The sequence below is a fragment of the Podarcis vaucheri genome, assembly GCF_965113315.1.
Source record: "Podarcis vaucheri genome assembly, chromosome: 2".
Classification (NCBI taxonomy): domain Eukaryota; kingdom Metazoa; phylum Chordata; class Lepidosauria; order Squamata; family Lacertidae; genus Podarcis; species Podarcis vaucheri.
The window spans coordinates 59,837,501-59,855,412 of record NC_138760.1 but is presented as its reverse complement, the minus strand read 5'-3'; the positions used below and the strand labels follow the sequence as shown (position 1 = coordinate 59,855,412).

General features: G+C 40.4%; 1 protein-coding gene across 11 annotated transcripts in view; it reads left to right on the top strand.

Annotated features, from left to right (window-relative positions):
• ARHGAP26 (Rho GTPase activating protein 26) overlaps positions 1–17,912 on the top strand; it is a 211,261-nt gene that overhangs the window by 72,467 nt on the left and 120,882 nt on the right. For all 11 annotated transcript variants that reach the window (XM_082213473.1, XM_082213467.1, XM_082213470.1 and 8 more), the window contains 2 exons: positions 2,703–2,797; positions 10,332–10,410. In XM_082213473.1, coding sequence (XP_082069599.1) covers positions 2,703–2,797; positions 10,332–10,410 — 174 coding nt within the window. The remainder of the gene's footprint in view (positions 1–2,702; positions 2,798–10,331; positions 10,411–17,912) is intronic.

Genomic DNA, 17,912 nt, shown 5'->3' with positions numbered 1-17,912 from the left:
ATGTGGCAGCCCTTCAGATATTTGAGGATGGCTTTCATATCATATCTCCTCTCAGTCTCCTCTTTTCCAGGCTAAACATATCTAACTCCCTCAACCTTTCTTCATCAGACCCTTGATCATCTTGGCCACAATATTCTTAATTAATTGATTATATGTGCATTTTCATAAACAAAAAATTCAATTATTATTATTTTAATTGTAACATTGATGGAACACACTTGGTATTACTCCCTGTGGTGAGATCAGTGTTGCATGCATCAATCTATTTACATTTGTGTCTCACCTTTATTCTATCATGGAACCCAAGGTCAGTGCATATGTTGTCTTCAGGCAGACATCCACCCAGGTACTGACCAGTCCCAGACTTGCTTAGCTTCGGAAAGTTGGTGGTCTTATCGTGCCTGCAGACCAAATCCTGGAACTAGATCAAGCGCCTTTAATATTTGTATCAGCACCTGTAGTCCTCCCACCATCAGCTGTTGTTAAGGGGTAGATTGCTGTTGTACATGAAGGTTCTCTAAGTAGAAAAGCTTGGCTTGTTGGTTAGATGTTTGCTAGCGGATGAGGGTCAGTAAATTCGGGCCAGTTTTTTTGACTGGGTTAGGAATATGCAATCATTTTATTTGACTCAATTAATTACACCCACCCCTCATTTTGAAGCAGAGAGAAAGGGGGTGCAAAATAGCCAGGCCACATGCAGATGCATGTATGTGCATGATGTTAAAATTCAGCATGAGAATTGGGGAGGGGGGCAGTTTTGGGGGGTTAGGAACTGAAACTGGGGGTGGCTAGATTTCTTTAAGGCTTACCCTGAAAGTATATGCATAGTCCTAGAAGAGAATTTGCCCTGAGATAACTTGGGAAACATTTATTCCAGAATAAGGTTGTTTCATATGAAAACCTTGGAAACATTTCAAATCTTCAATGAAGTAGGCCCTTCTATAGTCGGATAGGCCTGTGGCACTTATTTTCATGTAGCACAAGGAGGTGCCTCTAGGCAGCAGGTGCTGGTGGGGTGTATTTGTTAAGGGAATGGTGTGAATCATTACATTCACTTTGGCTTGTCCTGCAGCATTTTATTTACTTGCAGTTGAGTTTGCAATCCTGGGATTCTCCTTAACATAATAATAAACGAACATTAATATTCCCCTCACTAGGTCAAGTTGTTCTGTGAAGTCACTGCTTGGCACCCATCTGGCTCTGCTTCCCCAATAGAGTAGACCAGTCTCTTCCTTATTATTATTTGCAGGATGATTCATGGTCTGGGAATGGCTGTTACCATCAGTGGTATTTCTCTGCCAGAGTACCGTAGCCTTTTGTAGCCTTCTCTCCCCATCCCCACCTGATATTTCTAAGAATCGCTAAATTGAATCAAATCCAACAATAGAGGAGTGGCTCTGTCTGATAAGGTGATGGACATATCTAGTTTTCTTCAAGAAAGAAATTGGATTACAGTCAATAGTAGTCAAGTGTACAGGACTTCCAGTCATCTGAAAGAAATAGATTACTGGTAAGACTTGTATACTAAGGTTTTTATCCCTGGAAAGACAACATTCTGGTGCCTTAATAGGGTCAAGGGGCAACTTGACCTTGGTGGTGAAAGAATGGAACTCAGAGGAAACGTATTAATCTCAGTTAAATTCTTCGTCTGCCATCACTGTGATTGAACAATGAAGATCTCTCACTCCACTGCATGAGGGACTTATTGATCCTATGAGATAGCTAGAACCTGCTGTAGCTTCTCTTTGAATTAATTTTATAATGAATGATTTTAGAGTGTAGTTTGTGTTGTACTTTTGTACTGTTTTATTGTTGTTAGCCGCCCTGAGCCCGGCTTCGGCTGGGGAGGGCAGGATATAAATATTATTATTATTATTATTATTATTATTATTATTATTATTATTATTATTATTATTATTTGAGGTGGGTGAAGTAACTGTGGTTGTGGGGTGGAACAGGATCTTATTTTGCTGCCTCAAATCCGTGTGGTTTATAGCACCTTTAAATGGTTGTAGACTGGCAGTTATATGTCGTTGTTCACCCTGCACGCATCCTTTTCTTAATGACATATAGTATATTCTCAAGACTCTTTGCCCCTAAGTAAATGCCATGCAGATTAAACAATTCGCGGAGGCATGAGCTTCCATAAGCAAGTGCCTACTCCACAGGTTGTGATGTTGACCACCACATTAGATGGTTTTTAAAAAGGGGGCTAGATGGATTCATGGAAGTGAGATCTATCAACAGATACTGGCACTGATAGCTAAATAGGATCTGCAGGGTCACAGAGAGAGCATCACTGAAGACCAGCTGTTGGAGAGAGAGCAATAGTTGGATAAGGCTATTACCTTCCTTTCAAGCCTCGCTTGTGGGCTTTCTGCACCATTGATGATAAGCAGGATGTTGGACTAGAAGGACCTTTGGTCACACCCAGTGGGGCTACCTATCTTAATATTTTTTAAATTCTGTGGTTGATGTATTTTTACAGGGTTTTCTGTTTGTGATTCTGTGGGGGATAGATTACAAGCTGTACTGCAACACTGACCTTTCTGTACTGCCTAGTTTTAATCAGTAATCCACATTGGGCCATATGCTACTTACAAAATTAAGACAAGTGACATTCAGAACAAGGCTATTACCAGTATATTATTTTAAAATATATCTGTAAATTGGTCTAATCTCTGGTTTTCATCTTATGCCAGGGAGATGATGAAGCCATTATTCTCAAATCCTGCACACGTCGAAAAACTGATTCCATAGAGAAAAGATTTTGCTTTGATGTAGAAGCAGTGGATCGGTGAGTTGCATATGTATTTTGCCTTTCTGTCAGTAGGCCCAGCGTGTGCCAGTTCCTGTTTATTAAATTGTATGTTACCAACATAAACACTGATAGTCAAGGCAATGAAAAATTGAGATAGAGGCTATCCTAAATTTCTCTAATTCTCTAGATTCATGGAATATTCTTATAAGAATTGTCTGCATTGTTTATTTTTTTTTACCGATATCAAGCAGGATAGAAGCTCTAGCTGACGCTATATTCTTTAGTCTAATAAAGACACAATTAGTGATGTGTCATTGAGAAACTTACGTCTTCCTTAGTAGCTGTCTGCGTTTTGGGCCCTGGGAGCAGACCTCATGCTTGTTTGCTTCCTTTTGTGTCTAATTCACTATGGGTGGAAGTGAACAACTGAACTGGAAAGTTCTAAATTATTTCAGCGTGAGATCTCTCTAAGCCTGTGCAAATGTGGACCTATCAGTAGTGACCTATGTGGTGGAGTGGAGCCTCCCATCACCAACATCGCTACAGCTTATATGTATGGAAAAGTGTGGTCAGGGCTATGCGGATGCATAGGCAGAGCCAATGTAGAGGTGGACATCTTTGAACAGTGGAAACTTCTCAACACTGGAAGGCTTCTGAAATCTGTGGGGCCTCCCTTAGACTTCCAGCTTCAGACAGTCACCCTCTGCAAGTTGAAGGGTGATGGTAATGATGATAGAAGAAGGCAGAGCTAGTACTCTTGTTCTCATCTGATATCTCTAAAAGTGCATACCTGAAATAGGTTACATATTTTTTAAGGTAATATGAAATAAAAGTTCTTTTTCTGAAACATTATTTAGAAAGGTGCTGGAATATTGATAAGGAAATAGTAGATGCTTAATATTCACCTTGTTCAAGCTAACAGAAGTCATATGTGTAGTCACATGGAAGAGAGTCAAAAAAAGGTCCTTGATAATGATTTTTTTTTTTTTTTACTGTAGCAGCCCAGTTGGAAACAGAATAGAGGGAATTTATTTTGGCATTCTGCCCCAGTCGTCTCTCACGCCTACTGACGTGCAACTGAATTTCTGTTACAATTACAAAATAAACTAGGGGAACAGATAAAATGGATTGGCATTGGGCTGTAGCAGGAATGAGTGAATTGGGAATGGATGGAGTCAGACCAGGAAACACAGGCAAGCTGTTTCAGTTTTCCTGTTTTGCATTTCGTGCCACTAAGCAATGGTGCTCCAGAGGCATTAGACAGATGGCATTAGTGATTCCTTGCTGCTTCCAAGCATTAATACCATAAAATCCTCTAATTCATGTGGCTTCAAAATATTGCCACTAACGAGCAACATGGTAAAACAGTGTTGTGCTCATAAATGGCCTTTGCTTTGAGTCAGGAAGCTTGCATTAGATCTCTGATCTGTTCCTCTTAAAGGTAAGAGAGCTATGATGTTTGGAATTGTGCTTTCTCTTATCCTAAAGTAGCCATGAACATCACAAATTAAATTCTTAATACGTTTAAGTTTTGTTTTTGCCATACCTGGTGTTTAGTGCAAAACAATAATAGAAATGCCTGGAAGGCATGCTTTGGTTTTCCATTCCCCTTGATGTTGACACTATGGAGCAAGCATGTAAACATCCGTATTATATTCATTGTGAAATGAGTGCAAGATAAGGACTGTGAATTGCTGTTGTTGTTCAGACTTTATTAAACAAAAATTGAACCCAAGAACGGCAACATTTCCCCAGAAATTCCCCAGCCACTTAATTATTTTAGTTGATGTATTGCTGTAATTGATTACTTTGGCTTACAAGTAAATAAACAACATTTACCACAGTGTTAAGACAGCAAGTCCAGTTTAATTTCTTTTAAAAATTTGTTACAATAATACACTGAAACCTAAATAAAATCAAGTGCCTATAACTATGTCCAATCAATTGAAGACAGATTCGCCATAGCTTTAAAAAAGTTGATATGCTGATTGAAGCTTTATTTGTGTGAATTTGTTTTGCTAGAGCAATTTGATAGGACAGACATGATGAAATGGGATGATGTCTTCAATTCAGAGAATCTTATCACAGCCAGCCGTATGGCCAAACCGCTTTCCACTTCTGTGCCCACGTTATTATTCATCAATAAAGAGGGGGCCATACCTTTTTTTGTTGGGGAATGGTATGAGGGGAGAGGAAGCAGCATATGCAAGGGAAGAAAAAATACACAATCAACAACGTTGACTTTATATGGAATGCTGGACTGCAGCATATGCACAAGTTTTACTATGCAGCCTTAAGCTGGGGCTGTAGAAGAATGCAAACAGCTTGCCGATGATGTCATTCCCATAAATAAGTGGGTTAATGCTTTTCCCTGATTTGTGTCTCTGTAACTTGTTGAACACGACATTTTATCGCCTGAAAGCTTTTCTGCAAACACAGCATCTTCTCTAGATGGTTGCTTCAGTAATTCTTAAAGCATTGCTGAGGAAACATTAGCATGGCTGTTTCTGACCCAGCTGGGGCACACAGCCTAAAATTGTTCATACGCACAGTAAGAACTGAACCATTTAAAGATTTGCTGCATAGCCTGTAGGTGGCAGTCATGCGTGATTTATTAGAGGATATAACATTTGATTAAGCTAGAAAATAAACATTGCCCAAAGGTGTTGTGCATAAGCAGACTTCCATTGCAGTTGTGGAGTTCAGTTGTTCACATCGCTTAGGACAAGGTTTTTGTGATACTGTTTTAAATTTCTGCTTATTTAAATCAGTGTGAAAATTTGCAATTTTTATCATCAAGCAATGTCATCATGTCTGGGGGTGGTGATTAGCCTTTGGCTCCCAAGTCTTTGCTGGACTACAACTCTTATCACCCCTTGACCATTGGCTATGTTGAGTTGAGTCTAATGATATCTGGAGGGTCATATGTTACCCACCCCTCATTTAGTCTATATAGTAATTCTGCTTTCAGTCATAACCTCCTTATTTAGTAGCAATCCACTGCTGCATTAAGCTGCCATAACTTGAAGTGTCACTAGTAAGAGGTTTGGAATATATCAGGACTATGGGGAGAATTTAGTGTTGTTCTCTGCTGATTGTTCCATCAGCGCAAGCATTTTAGCTTGCTCAACAGAACAATCTCTGCTCTTTCCCCCCTGCATGCTGTACTGGGAGGTGTGGGAGTGGAGTGGAGTGGAGGGGGAACCCTGTTGTGCTAGCAGATATCTTTACTTGGGCTTCTGCTAGTGGCACTAGTTAGTTGCATATAGCCCAGCAGGTGTAAGTCACATAAATTTGTTAATACTCTCAAGAAGTACATTTTTAGCATGTGTATATTTAAAAGAAAAGTTAGGCACAGAGGCTCAGCTTCCTAATAAAACTTAAATCACATTTGGTAAGCCGTTGGCTAATTAAACAATCTATGGCTTTTTAAACTGCTGGGGGTGTTATTGTTTTTGCTTACTATTTGCATTTTGTGTTTTTGTGTTTTTACATTGTAAACTGCCCTGTGATCCTTGGATGAAGGACAGTATACAAATTTAATTAAAAAATAAATAGAAATTTGAATCATTATTTCTAGTCTGCTATTTGCTATCTTTATCATGATCCATAGTTGTCACTACTTTGACACATAGGGCAGGTGGAAACATAATGATTAACCAAGATGAGCAACAGCCCACAGGATCACTCTCCCTCCCTTCTCGTGTGAACTTGCCCCTCCTCCCCACCTGTCCTTAAGTGTTGATACTTTATTATGCATATCCTCATATTACCTGTTGTTAATCCTAACACAAGTGCAGTCCTGTGTGATCATGACCTGCTAAAAGAGCTCTACATCCCCATCACATTTGTAACTTATAACTATAGTGTGGACTGCCCACTTTTTAAACCTCCTGTTGTAGTAACATGTGCAATGTGACTGCTTTTAGTGGCTGGGCCAACTTTGACATACTGATATAACTAGTGGTAAAGGTTCTATCCCACAAGGCTGCAGTATTAGGCATGGGAGAGACTTTTGGAGACGGGGGGAGTTAACTGACCTGGTCAAAATGTGTAATTTGGGTGATGGTGGTTTGGAACAGTTTCTTAACTAAACCCCTGAACTAGCCATGCAGATTGATGCTGTTTACAAAGCAGACTCACAGTTTAGCTTCCTGTCCTACCTGCAGCACTTCAGCTTTGTTATATATTCATTTTTCTTCTCTTGGATGAGTTCTGTGCTGGTCAAGTGCAATACAACCTGTACTTGTTCTTTTGCTGTGTCACATTACTAGTGACCTTTGTAGATGAATGAAATCTTGAAATTATCATGTTATGCCTAATGCCATGTAAACTTAAGCTGCATTCTGCCTCTCTCCTCCACCCACCCACTTGTGTACTGTTTTCTAGAGATGTACAAGTGGTGGTTCCCAAATGAATGGTTGTTCCCTGTGAGTAAGCTGGCAAGGGTTTTGTATGCAAGCTGCCAGCACAGCAATGGATCATAAATATAATCCAGAATGTAGCGCTCCTAGATGGTAGGGAAGGGATCTACTGTGTCTTGTGTTTGAAAAACTATATCTCTGTAATATGTTGATAGCTACTTAAGAAGCCATGGGTTTAAAGTCTACTTTTCACCATAGGATAGGAACCAGGTTTTGATCTTTAGGAACTTCCTCTGTTCATTTCTACTATTGGAGTTGAACACGTTTTTTTCCAGCATTCAGACCTTGCGACCAGTGTTAAAAGACTGGCTCACATTTGTTCTTCTGTCATCTTTTCACCCTTTTAATGTAGGTAGGTAGGAAATGGAATGGACACTAATTCACAGTCAATTTTCATACAAAAGCTGACGTGAAACAATAGTTTAGGTCTTAATGATTCTTCTTTTGAGGAACTTCTAGTCCCAAACACGTGAACCGCAAATAGCAGTGCAAAAATGGAGAGGCAGAGCTTTCAAGGACATAAACCAATAACATTTATTTTAAAGACATGACAAGATAACTTGGGAAGGTTAAACTTCTCGTGAATGATTCTTCCTTATATCCAGGCACTGTACATACATTCAAAGGGGACTTAAACTGGGGAGTGGGAGGATGTGTTTGCTGATCATTCTGCATTGAAAAGGAAGGTCCAAAGGGGGCTGCGTTTTCAGTGGTGCATACAAACTCTTTTCTGAAGAGGGCCGGCCCAGAAACTGTGGGTACATGGGGGACAAGGTCAGGGTCAATGTGAGTGCATTTGATGCACTCATGCATGAGTTAGGGATTCAGTGATTCTTTAAAGTTTTTCTGCTGAATATTTAAACACTGCTACATTTTTAAAAAGGTTGCCTTGTATAATAATAATAATAATAATAATAATAATAATAATTTTATATCCCACCATTTCCCCTCAACTTTATCACCTAGTTGGAAGAAGTACAGGCATAATAGAAATGCTCTTCAAACAGATGGTTGATTACTCTCTTTAGAGGCTTTGTGAGGTTTTCTGAGAACATAATCACAGACTTTGATAAAATCACAATGGTTGACAAGCTATACAGATGTTCTGTCTTTTTACTTTGTATTGATTTATCTTACAAATACTGAAGTGCATGAAATTAGTACTAGTTATTTTGCTTGGCAAAGCCTGTGTTTACAATATTCTCATGGCATTTTTTATTTTTTTAATGCCTTTTATTTTTTAATGCCATACCTGTGTGGTTATGGAACAATTGAAAAGAATATATGGATTGAAAGATAGACAGGATCACTTATAAAAAAAGTCAGGTTCTTGTGATTGTGATATTCAGCAAAGGTTTGCTTTACTTTAAGAACACAAGAAAAGCCCTATTAGATCAAACCAATGTCCTGCATAGTCCAGCATCCTGACTTTAACAACAACAGCAACAAATATTATTATTTATTCATTTTCTATACCACCCTTCATCTGAGGATCACAGGGCACTTTACAATCTAAACAAATTAAAATACATACCATAGTAACAAACAATAATCCCCCCTCACACACAGTTTAAAAGGCCATGGTTTGTTTAATTAGCCAAAGGCCTGGGAGAAGAGGAATGTGTTTGCCTGGTTCCTAAAGATATGTAATGAAAAGTGGATCAACCAGATGTCTTCTTGGAGCCCATAAGCAGCACATGAGGACAGCAATCTTCTGTCACTGTTGTCCCCTTGTAACTGGTATTCAGAGACCTGCTGCCTCCGACCCTGGAGGCAGTTTTTAACCATCATGGCTACTAGCCATAGATTTATCCTCCACGAATTTGCATAATCCAATTTGTAAGCTGTCTAAATTTCTATTGGCAAATAGCATATAGTGTGAATTTACCAATTTAAGGTTACATTGGTATTTCTAGAGAGGTATTTTTACACTAGGAAAAAACCCCATGGAATTGTTTAATTTTCAGTACAACATTTCAAATTGGCTGAAAAGTAATTTTCCTTTAGGTATATTTTTCTAGAATACTAAGCCTGTAAGCATCAACTGATTCTCTGCACAAAGAGATTAGCAAAAATGACACACAATATGCCTAGATTATTATCTAAATGTACTACAAGACAGAACAGATTGTGTCCTTTCCTGGGTAAATTGTGTGAGCTGCTTTGTGTATATAATTATTATTCCCTTGCCATCTGATTTCCCTTTTCTAATATCACAGGATTAGAATATGGAATTCTTAAACTCTTTCTCTGTTGCCTAGGGCAGAGGCCAAATGCCATTTTTTTATGATATATGTAAATTTTCTACTAATAACTAGAGGCTTCACGCACAGCAACAGTCTTTGGAGCTGGCTTCGTTGCAACTTTCACTTCTTTTAGGTGATTCTTCAGACATTTTTGCTTAAAGTATTACTGATGAAATAGACTTTTGCATTCTTTGGCATTATCAGGTATTTGTTAGCATCTAGACATATTTATTTGTGTCCCTTTGAATGCACACCTAGAAATAACACAGTTTATCTACATGCTCTGTGCCACTTGGTTCTCCTGAAGTGTACAGGAAAACATTTTGCATGAAGCAGCCTCAGTACTTGCCTAGTCAGACTGTGACAGTACCCTAAAATCCCTGGATTTCAAGGAGTGATAGTTATTGGCTGATTGTCCGTCTGTGAAGTTTAGTTAGCACATTTGGGTGCAATGGCTTGCCAACCCACCTTCAGTTTTATTTGGATGCACAACCATGCAGATTTGTGATTGCCTGGCATGCTCTGGTCCATGAGGTCACGAAGAGTCGGACACGACTAAACAACAACAACAAACATTTGCTATTGAGGGAAAGATCTACTCTTAGTGACATCCTAGTCTTGGTCCCCTATTTTTTCACTGAACTGGGTGTCTCCTCCAGCTGTTCCTAAGCTTGCATTTGGACATGGAAAGATGCATTATAACAGCTTTTGCTGAATGTCACCCAGTTGGCATAGAACACTAACCATGACTTAGTGTGAACAAGCAAATGTGCAGGTTCCTAGATCATGTGAAGTGGGCCTTATCCTGTTCCTATCAACCCCCCACCCCACCCCTAGTCACTTTGGAGTTTAATCTTCTTAGACCTGTTATTCACAGTATCATTGCATCAATCTCTGCAGGCCTGGAGTGATCACAATGCAGGCGCTTTCTGAAGAAGATCGAAGGCTCTGGATGGAGGCCATGGATGGCCGGGAACCGGTAAGAAAGAGTGCTTGAATAAGAAAGGGTTTGGGTTTTTCTTGTAAATAACCCCTTTTGAGACTTTGATTAAATACTTGATGTAATACTTCATCTCCTGCGCTACTAGAATAGTGAGAAAGCTCTTGCTGTCAATGTTCCTGAGAAATTGCAGAACGTAGCCCAGAATAGTTCAAACATTGTCTTAATGCTGCTGTAGAGAAGGAGGAGGGGAGGAACAAAAATCACAATACAGTATGCCATTTTTGAAATTTTCTGAAATCTGCCAAGTCAGCTGCTGCTGAAGACTGATAAGGTAAAGGTAAAGGTACCCCTGCCTGTACGGGCCAGTCTTGACAGACTCTAGGGTTGTGCGCTCATCTCACTCTAGAGGCCGGGAGCCAGCGCTGTCCGCAGACACTTCCGGGTCACGTGGCCAGCGTGACAAAGCTGCTCCGGCGAACCAGCACCAGAGCAGCACACGGAAACGCCGTTTACCTTCCCGCTAGAAAGCGGTACCTATTTATCTACTTGCACTTAAGAGTGCTTTCGAACTGCTAGGTGGGCAGGAGCTGGGACTGAATGACGGGAGCTCACCCCGCCGCGGGGATTCGAACCGCCGACCATGCGATCGGCAAGTCCTAGGCGCTGAGGTTTTACCCACAGCGCCACCTGCGTCCCTTTCTGAAGACTGATAGGTCCACATTAAATTTCAGAACCTAATGTCTCCTAATGGATATGTATTACAGCCCATACAGTCTGCCATAGACACGTACAGCACTTATGCATATGCTCACAGGTGAAAAACGGTTTACTGTGAATATCCCTATTCCCCATGTAGTAATTAGACTTGTAGGGAGAAACCCTTCTGTTGGAGCCTGCATGGGTGAGGAAGAGGGGCTGCAGACTGCATAGGGAAACCTCATGGCTCACTTCCAGCCCATGAGCCATAGCTTTCCCACACCCAATGAAAAGGCTCAGGTCAATTGTGGCCTCACCCATTTACTGGATTTTTGTATCTTTCCCCCCTCTATAAATGTGTTCATTTGTTTTAATGCTGAAAGGCTGTTTATTAAGAAAAAAAATGGAAGCACATTGTTGTGCCATTGCATCATATCTCTCTGTCTCCTTTCAAAATCCACAAAACCTTTTAATGGCCAGGGGAGGAATTGTTGCATTTAAGCTTTCAATTTGACCCCTGAGCTTTGAATATTCAGGGGAAACGTGCTTGAATTCTCCCCCCCCCCATCACCTTTACAAAAATAAAAATGAGATTGTTGGAATGATATACTCTGTGCTTGATACCAGATTCTTCACTTGTATGATAGACTTGCAGAACGCATATAACCCTGTTAGCAAACAATTTAAGTTGCCCCACTATTATAGTACAGGAAGCTGTGAAGATATGAATGACTTCAGGGGGACATTGTACAGCATATGTAGTTCTTCGAGAGCCACCCACACAAGCAGCTGGCACCTTGCTTACAGTAACATTCAGCAGAATTGCAGGCAGATAGCATTAGTGTCGAACAAAGGAGTTCTCACTTTAAAAATTAAAAGACTAGATGGATATACAAAGCAGAAGCAAACCTCTCTGCAGGATGTCGGCCGCTGCACAAAAAGCACAATTGCATGAATGACATAATTTTTTAAAGCTGTAAATAGTGTGGAAAGAGTGAGGAGGGAAATTTCTGAGCATGGGTTCTCTCATATGCAAAGTAAACTAAGCAGGAAAAGGAAATGCATTGAAACCAGTCAGTTGTTCTGAAGCAATCCAAGTAATGTCTCCAGTATTAGAAATCAGCCAACTTGTGCACTCATTGAAACTGGTCTTGTGAGTGAGTGCTGAGCAGGGCATGGCTTTTGAGATTGTCCTATTAGGGACTTTAGTATAGTACAGTGGTTGAAATATACAGACTAGAAACACCTGGCTGATCCCTGCAAATGTATCGGGAGTCCTGATCAATTTACCTGGATATCTCCTTGACTTTAACTATGTAATATATCACTTAGTGAGCATATGGTGTTCTAAGTAATATTTTTCTTGTGGGCAGGGGAAGTACAGAAGAAGGGAAACAATGTCTGTTCTCAGCCAACCAAATATATTTGTTATATACCCTTATATGTATGTTGTCAGTAATATGAATTTGAATGTGCATAGGGCAGGTACTAGCTCTAATCACGTGTTACAAGCAATGGGAGGAGGATGTGGAGTTTCTCCAGATAGCCTTACACATTGCACCCACACTTAAAGGGCAGAAGTCTGCAGAGAAGTGGGGTGCCTTCATGTGTATAGTACATTATACAGGGTTCTAGATCATATGGAAACCTTCAAGTATATAGCTATAGTGCAAAGGCCCTCACCCTTTGTGCTGTATACACCATTTCTTTCATCTTCACCAGTTGTGTTTTAATTTAAGGTTAGCAATATACATTGAATTCTTTCCAACTTCCCTATATTCTGTGGGGCATCTAACTGAAGAATAACAGAAGGCTTAGATCCAGTGTTGCCTTTCTGTGAATAGAAAACTTCAGTTTGTGGAGAAGGGTCTTTAGCTTAGTAGAGGCTCCTTCTGAGGTTCAGTGGGAGGCGATTTTGGCTGATCCCTCCCTCCCTCATTTCAGCATGCTGAGTTACCTCCCACCCTGCTCAGTAGGACTCCTCTAAGCTTCCAGATCTCTAAATTAAAATTGTTGTTGTTGTTAGGCTAATAATAATAAAATATGTCTGAGTAAAATTCAAGTTACACTGGTTTTTTTGCCTAATAATTCTATTCATATGCCGCTTTTCCACAATGAGTTACACTCAGAGTCGCTTGCAACAAATGTCCACTTATTGTCAAAATACAACACTGGGGGCTATAAATCAGTGTACAAAATGTATCAATATTTTTTTTGGGACAAAATCAACAATTCAACGAACACGGACTAAATTCAAACTACAAGGAGATAATCTGAACTTTATTTTTGTTTTGATCCGTACTTAGATATTTTCTTTTAAAACATAAATACAATTCAGAGGGGGAAGGGGTATTCTCGGAGCTCTGGGATTCACAGCTGACTCTCTCATCTGTCCTCTAGAGGAGGGTAGAAGTATCAAGGCGGCCGGTGCTGGTCTCACTGGCAACTTAATAGAAGCTTTTATGTAAACAACAGCGACGTATTCCAGAATATTCTGAGTAAAAGAATAAGTAGTACTGGATGTTTGGTCAAAATGTAGCAAAGCAATTTCCCCTGCTCTGAGATTCTCATTGCCTGTCTCCAAATGTGCTCAGAGCATTGTGTCCCTTAGCTGCTGACCATCGTATTTACACGTCTCTGCATGCTGATGGTGAGCTGCTGAGTCCTGATTCACCAGGCCCTGTAAAGTTCAAATTAGTCACCTAAACCAAAAGCCTTTATTGATTCCGAAAGCAATGCTAATTGCAACACAAACAATGGATAACCTTATGAAATAAAGGAAATGAAGAAAAGTTACAAAACAGCTATGCTTTCTGTGGCAATAAGTAACTGTCTGCCGAAAAGTATGAAAATCCCCAGTGCACATACAGCAAGCCATGAGCTGTTATATATTTTTAATTTATAATTTTTTGCACCTCGTTTCTCCCAGCAAATACACCAAACTATTCAGACATACTGTTAACGTGGATATATCTGCACTAGAGCCAGCAGAAGCCAGGAGAGGAACCAAACATACAGATTAATATTCTAATAGCACAGGATACCAAGAGCCTCAATTTCCCAGAACTCCCTCATGTGAAACCTGAGGTCAGCAGTTATCGGCAGATCAGCAGATAATGCTAATTGCATACAGTTTGCGATAGCTGCAAAAGAAACTACCTGTTTAAAGCTTACTCTCAGGAAGTGCTTGTTTGTGCAAACTACTGCAGGACCACATAAGTTTTTCATTCCCTAAGGAGTGCCATTGTCCACCACCAATATCATGCATGATTATTGTGAATGAGATCAATGGTGCTGGGCATCCTTGATTCTTTTTGATGCAACAGACTACTCTTTATCATATTACTATTTTAGTCCATTCATAGCTTAGCGGTAGACCATTTGCCTTCACATGCAGAAGGTCCCAGATTCACTCCTTGTTATCTCCAGGTAGAGTGGGAAGGTAGCTTGTATGGAATCCTAGAGAGCTTTTGCCAGTTCAAGTTGACAGTACTGAGCTGAATGGCCTGACTCTATGTACAGCAGCTTTCTATGTTCCTTTGTATTTTCTTTGATGGGTTATGCTTCTTCTCTGGTTTTGGAAGATATAAGGCATGGGAAAGGGAATTATTTGAAAATAGCATGCTTACTATAGATGAGGTGAATCTATGTAGCATAGTCAGCTACATGACCGGTGTGTGTTCAATTAACATGGGAATTATTTTTTTAAAAAAATTCTTAAGTGGAGGGATGGGGTAGTAATTTAATTAATTAAAATACTTTCATCCTGCCTTTTGTTCAAAGGCCCCCATGGCTCCAGAGCCAGCATCAGAAGAAAACAGCAGAGACAAAAACCCAACCTCTCCACACGAGAGGACATGGAGTAGTGTGCAAAATCTCAGCAGGGATCAGAGAAACTCAAAGGTTCTTTGAAAAGAAGCTGTCTTTGCCAGCCACCTGAACGATGATAGAGAAATAGCAAGCTGAGCCTCATTTGGCAGGGAGATCCAAAGATTCAGTGCTGATGTTGAATGCCCTGTTCCAAGTAGTCCCTCACTGGATTATTCCTGGCTGAGGGGCTCTGAAAAAGACTTTGAACCATATAGGCAAAGGCAATCCTGACCAACAGTGGTGTTTGTTTCTCTAAGCGAGGTTGAATCAAGAGATTCAGCTAGCCTTCTGCTCTTAACTGCTTTGATTAAACCAGGAATATCAAAGCAGTAACACCGAATCTTGTTACAGAAATCTGAGGGTGTCAAGGAGAGCTCAGTTCCAACATCTACCCAAGTTTTTATGTGATGCATTTATATTTAAGTGTGCTTTTTATCTAAGGTTTTACATATAATCCCTTTCTGTCCAGAGCCTCTGGATGAGGATGGGATATTTCTCTCAGAGTTGCTTCATATATTATGTCAGAAAAACAGGTGCTAAATGCATGTATCATGTGAAGCCACAACCTTAAGAGTTCCCTACAACATTTGCCTGTGGTGCATATGTGTTTGGAAATACAAATATGATGTTATTTACCACATCCAGTCCTCGTACATGCAGAAAAAGTATGAAGCGCCCCATGTTGACTGGTCCAGTGGAATAAAATCTTCCTACTTATTCAGCTGCAAGCACTCTGGCCTGTTGATCTTTTGAGGGCCGGGAAAGAAGCTCGATCCAAACAGCTGTAGAATGTAGACTGATGAAATGAGGCTTGTGGGTTAAGCACAAAATGGAGGCAGCAGAGTAGTGTTCACAGTGACTGCTGTGTAGGCTTTTGTCCACTAGATGGTGAAGTGAGACTTTCTGGTTGCTTACGTTGATGTCTTGTCCTGAACCACGTGAGAGCTCTGGTGTTGGGCAGAATTCAGTAGCTTTAATATATGTATTTTATAAGGTCTCTTTCTCCCACAGTTTTAGTATCTTATAGCTTTAAAAGGAGGCTGAAGCAAAACACTGGGGTCAAATTGGGTCCACCTGATTTGTGTTTAAACCCTTGATGTGATTGAGGAAAACGAGTGTATAGAAAAGTGCCACGTATTGATGAATCCCATTCCTTCCAGCCTCCTTCGTCACAATGTCAGCGCCAAATGGGTATTGCTAATGCCTCCTGCGGGAGATGGAGGAGCCCTCCTGCCTTCTCCAGCCCCAGGAATCTCCACTGAGTATTTTGTATAAATGCTCCACTTGCAAAGCTTGTCCCCCCACCAGTTTTGCCTCTTGAGTAATGATCAAACAGTGACAGATGAGAACAGACTACTTGTGTGCACAGCTGCCAGCCCATCCCTGTGTAGCGTGTTTTCTCTGCAAGCCAGACCTCTCCAACGTTTTTTTTAATGAAATCCTTCTGTCGCTATTGGAAGTTAAATTTTCTACTCTTGCTCTTACTGCCCTGGTTTTACTCTCTGTGACAGAACCACTTCATTTGCCTAGCATCTGCAGCACAGACAAAATACACAACAAAACCAAAATATTGGGGGAAACCACAAACTCCTGCAGAAGCGGGGGGACGATCTTCACCCTTCTTTAAAGTGCCTAATTATTTGCAGTCCCTTTGCGATTGTCAAAACTTCCTAGATTGGGATTTTTTCTTCCCTGTGCTTATTTTCCTATGATAGATGCCCCCCACCCCCTTCGCCTTCTCAGTTCTTTTGTGCATGTCCCCTCCTCTTCCCCAGCCCCTCCTGCCAACCATGTTCCTACCCATTCCCTTATTCAACCTAGCTTTGTTTTTGCCGGAATAAGTTGAAGTGTTGGCAGTATAAAGTTTGCTTGGTATAAGAAGCTGATGCTGATTTCTTTTTTCCATGGAACCTCACCCCTCACTGGTTTAAAGAAGCAGCAATGAGAACTGGGCTCTGTGGATACAGTCGCTGTTAGGCTTGTATGTTTCCATGGTGATCTGTTGTCGCCATACTAATGACTTTCAACTCTTCTCCGGTGTTTTTGTAGCTTCCCAGGTTGCTAAACGATCTCTTTTTATTTTCCTTTCATTGAGCATAACAAATGCGATTCTTTTAACATGACCCAAACATGACGTTCGTGTTTTGATTAGGGTCATACTTCAAATTTCTTTAAATAAATCTGGGCTGACATTTGGTTGATTTGTACAGGGCAGTAATTCATAATTCCCAGGCCCCCATGGCGTAAGCATGGTGTGGCGTGTGAGATTTATCTCACAAAGTGGATTAGAAATCCAGAGGCTAAAAATGGGTGTAGAACAGTAGGCAATATACTAGCTTTGGGGACAATCTACAGTGACACAGAGGGTTTCAGGAGTAGATTTCTGAATGTAAGCAGTTGTTTGAAGATAGCCTTTCTCTTTAAGGGGATCTGTGCATTCATCTATTTATTCAGCATTGTTTATACCCCCGTAACAAAAATCTGCTGTACCAGTGAAACCTGATGCATCCATAATTGGTAACATCCTGCAAGCTTCTGTGCTGCTATCTCATCCTCCTTCATTTTCAAATGTGTGCACTCATTTCTCCTTCCTCCTTTCTATTACATGCAAATTCTCACCCACTTTTCATTTTCAGAGCTAAACATGGGTAATGTTCTATCTGTATAGTTGATTTCTGTAACCGTAGTTAGCACAAACCACGGTTTGCTAACTCATGTTTTAATCAGCATTGCAAACTGGTTTGAAACTTAAGTGTTAATAAAAAGAGCAGTGTGGTTACTTCAATAATGAGAGGTGGGGACAGGTGACAAAGAAGAGGGAGATGTGAACCTGCAAGGTGCTCTTGGTCTCGTAACTATGCTTAGTCAATGAGAAAGTATTATGTCAGTACTGGACCTAGCTGGAATACATTCCAAAAACCACGTTTGTATGGGGGGGGGGTTAGCCTTAATTATGTTTTATTTTCAAGCTG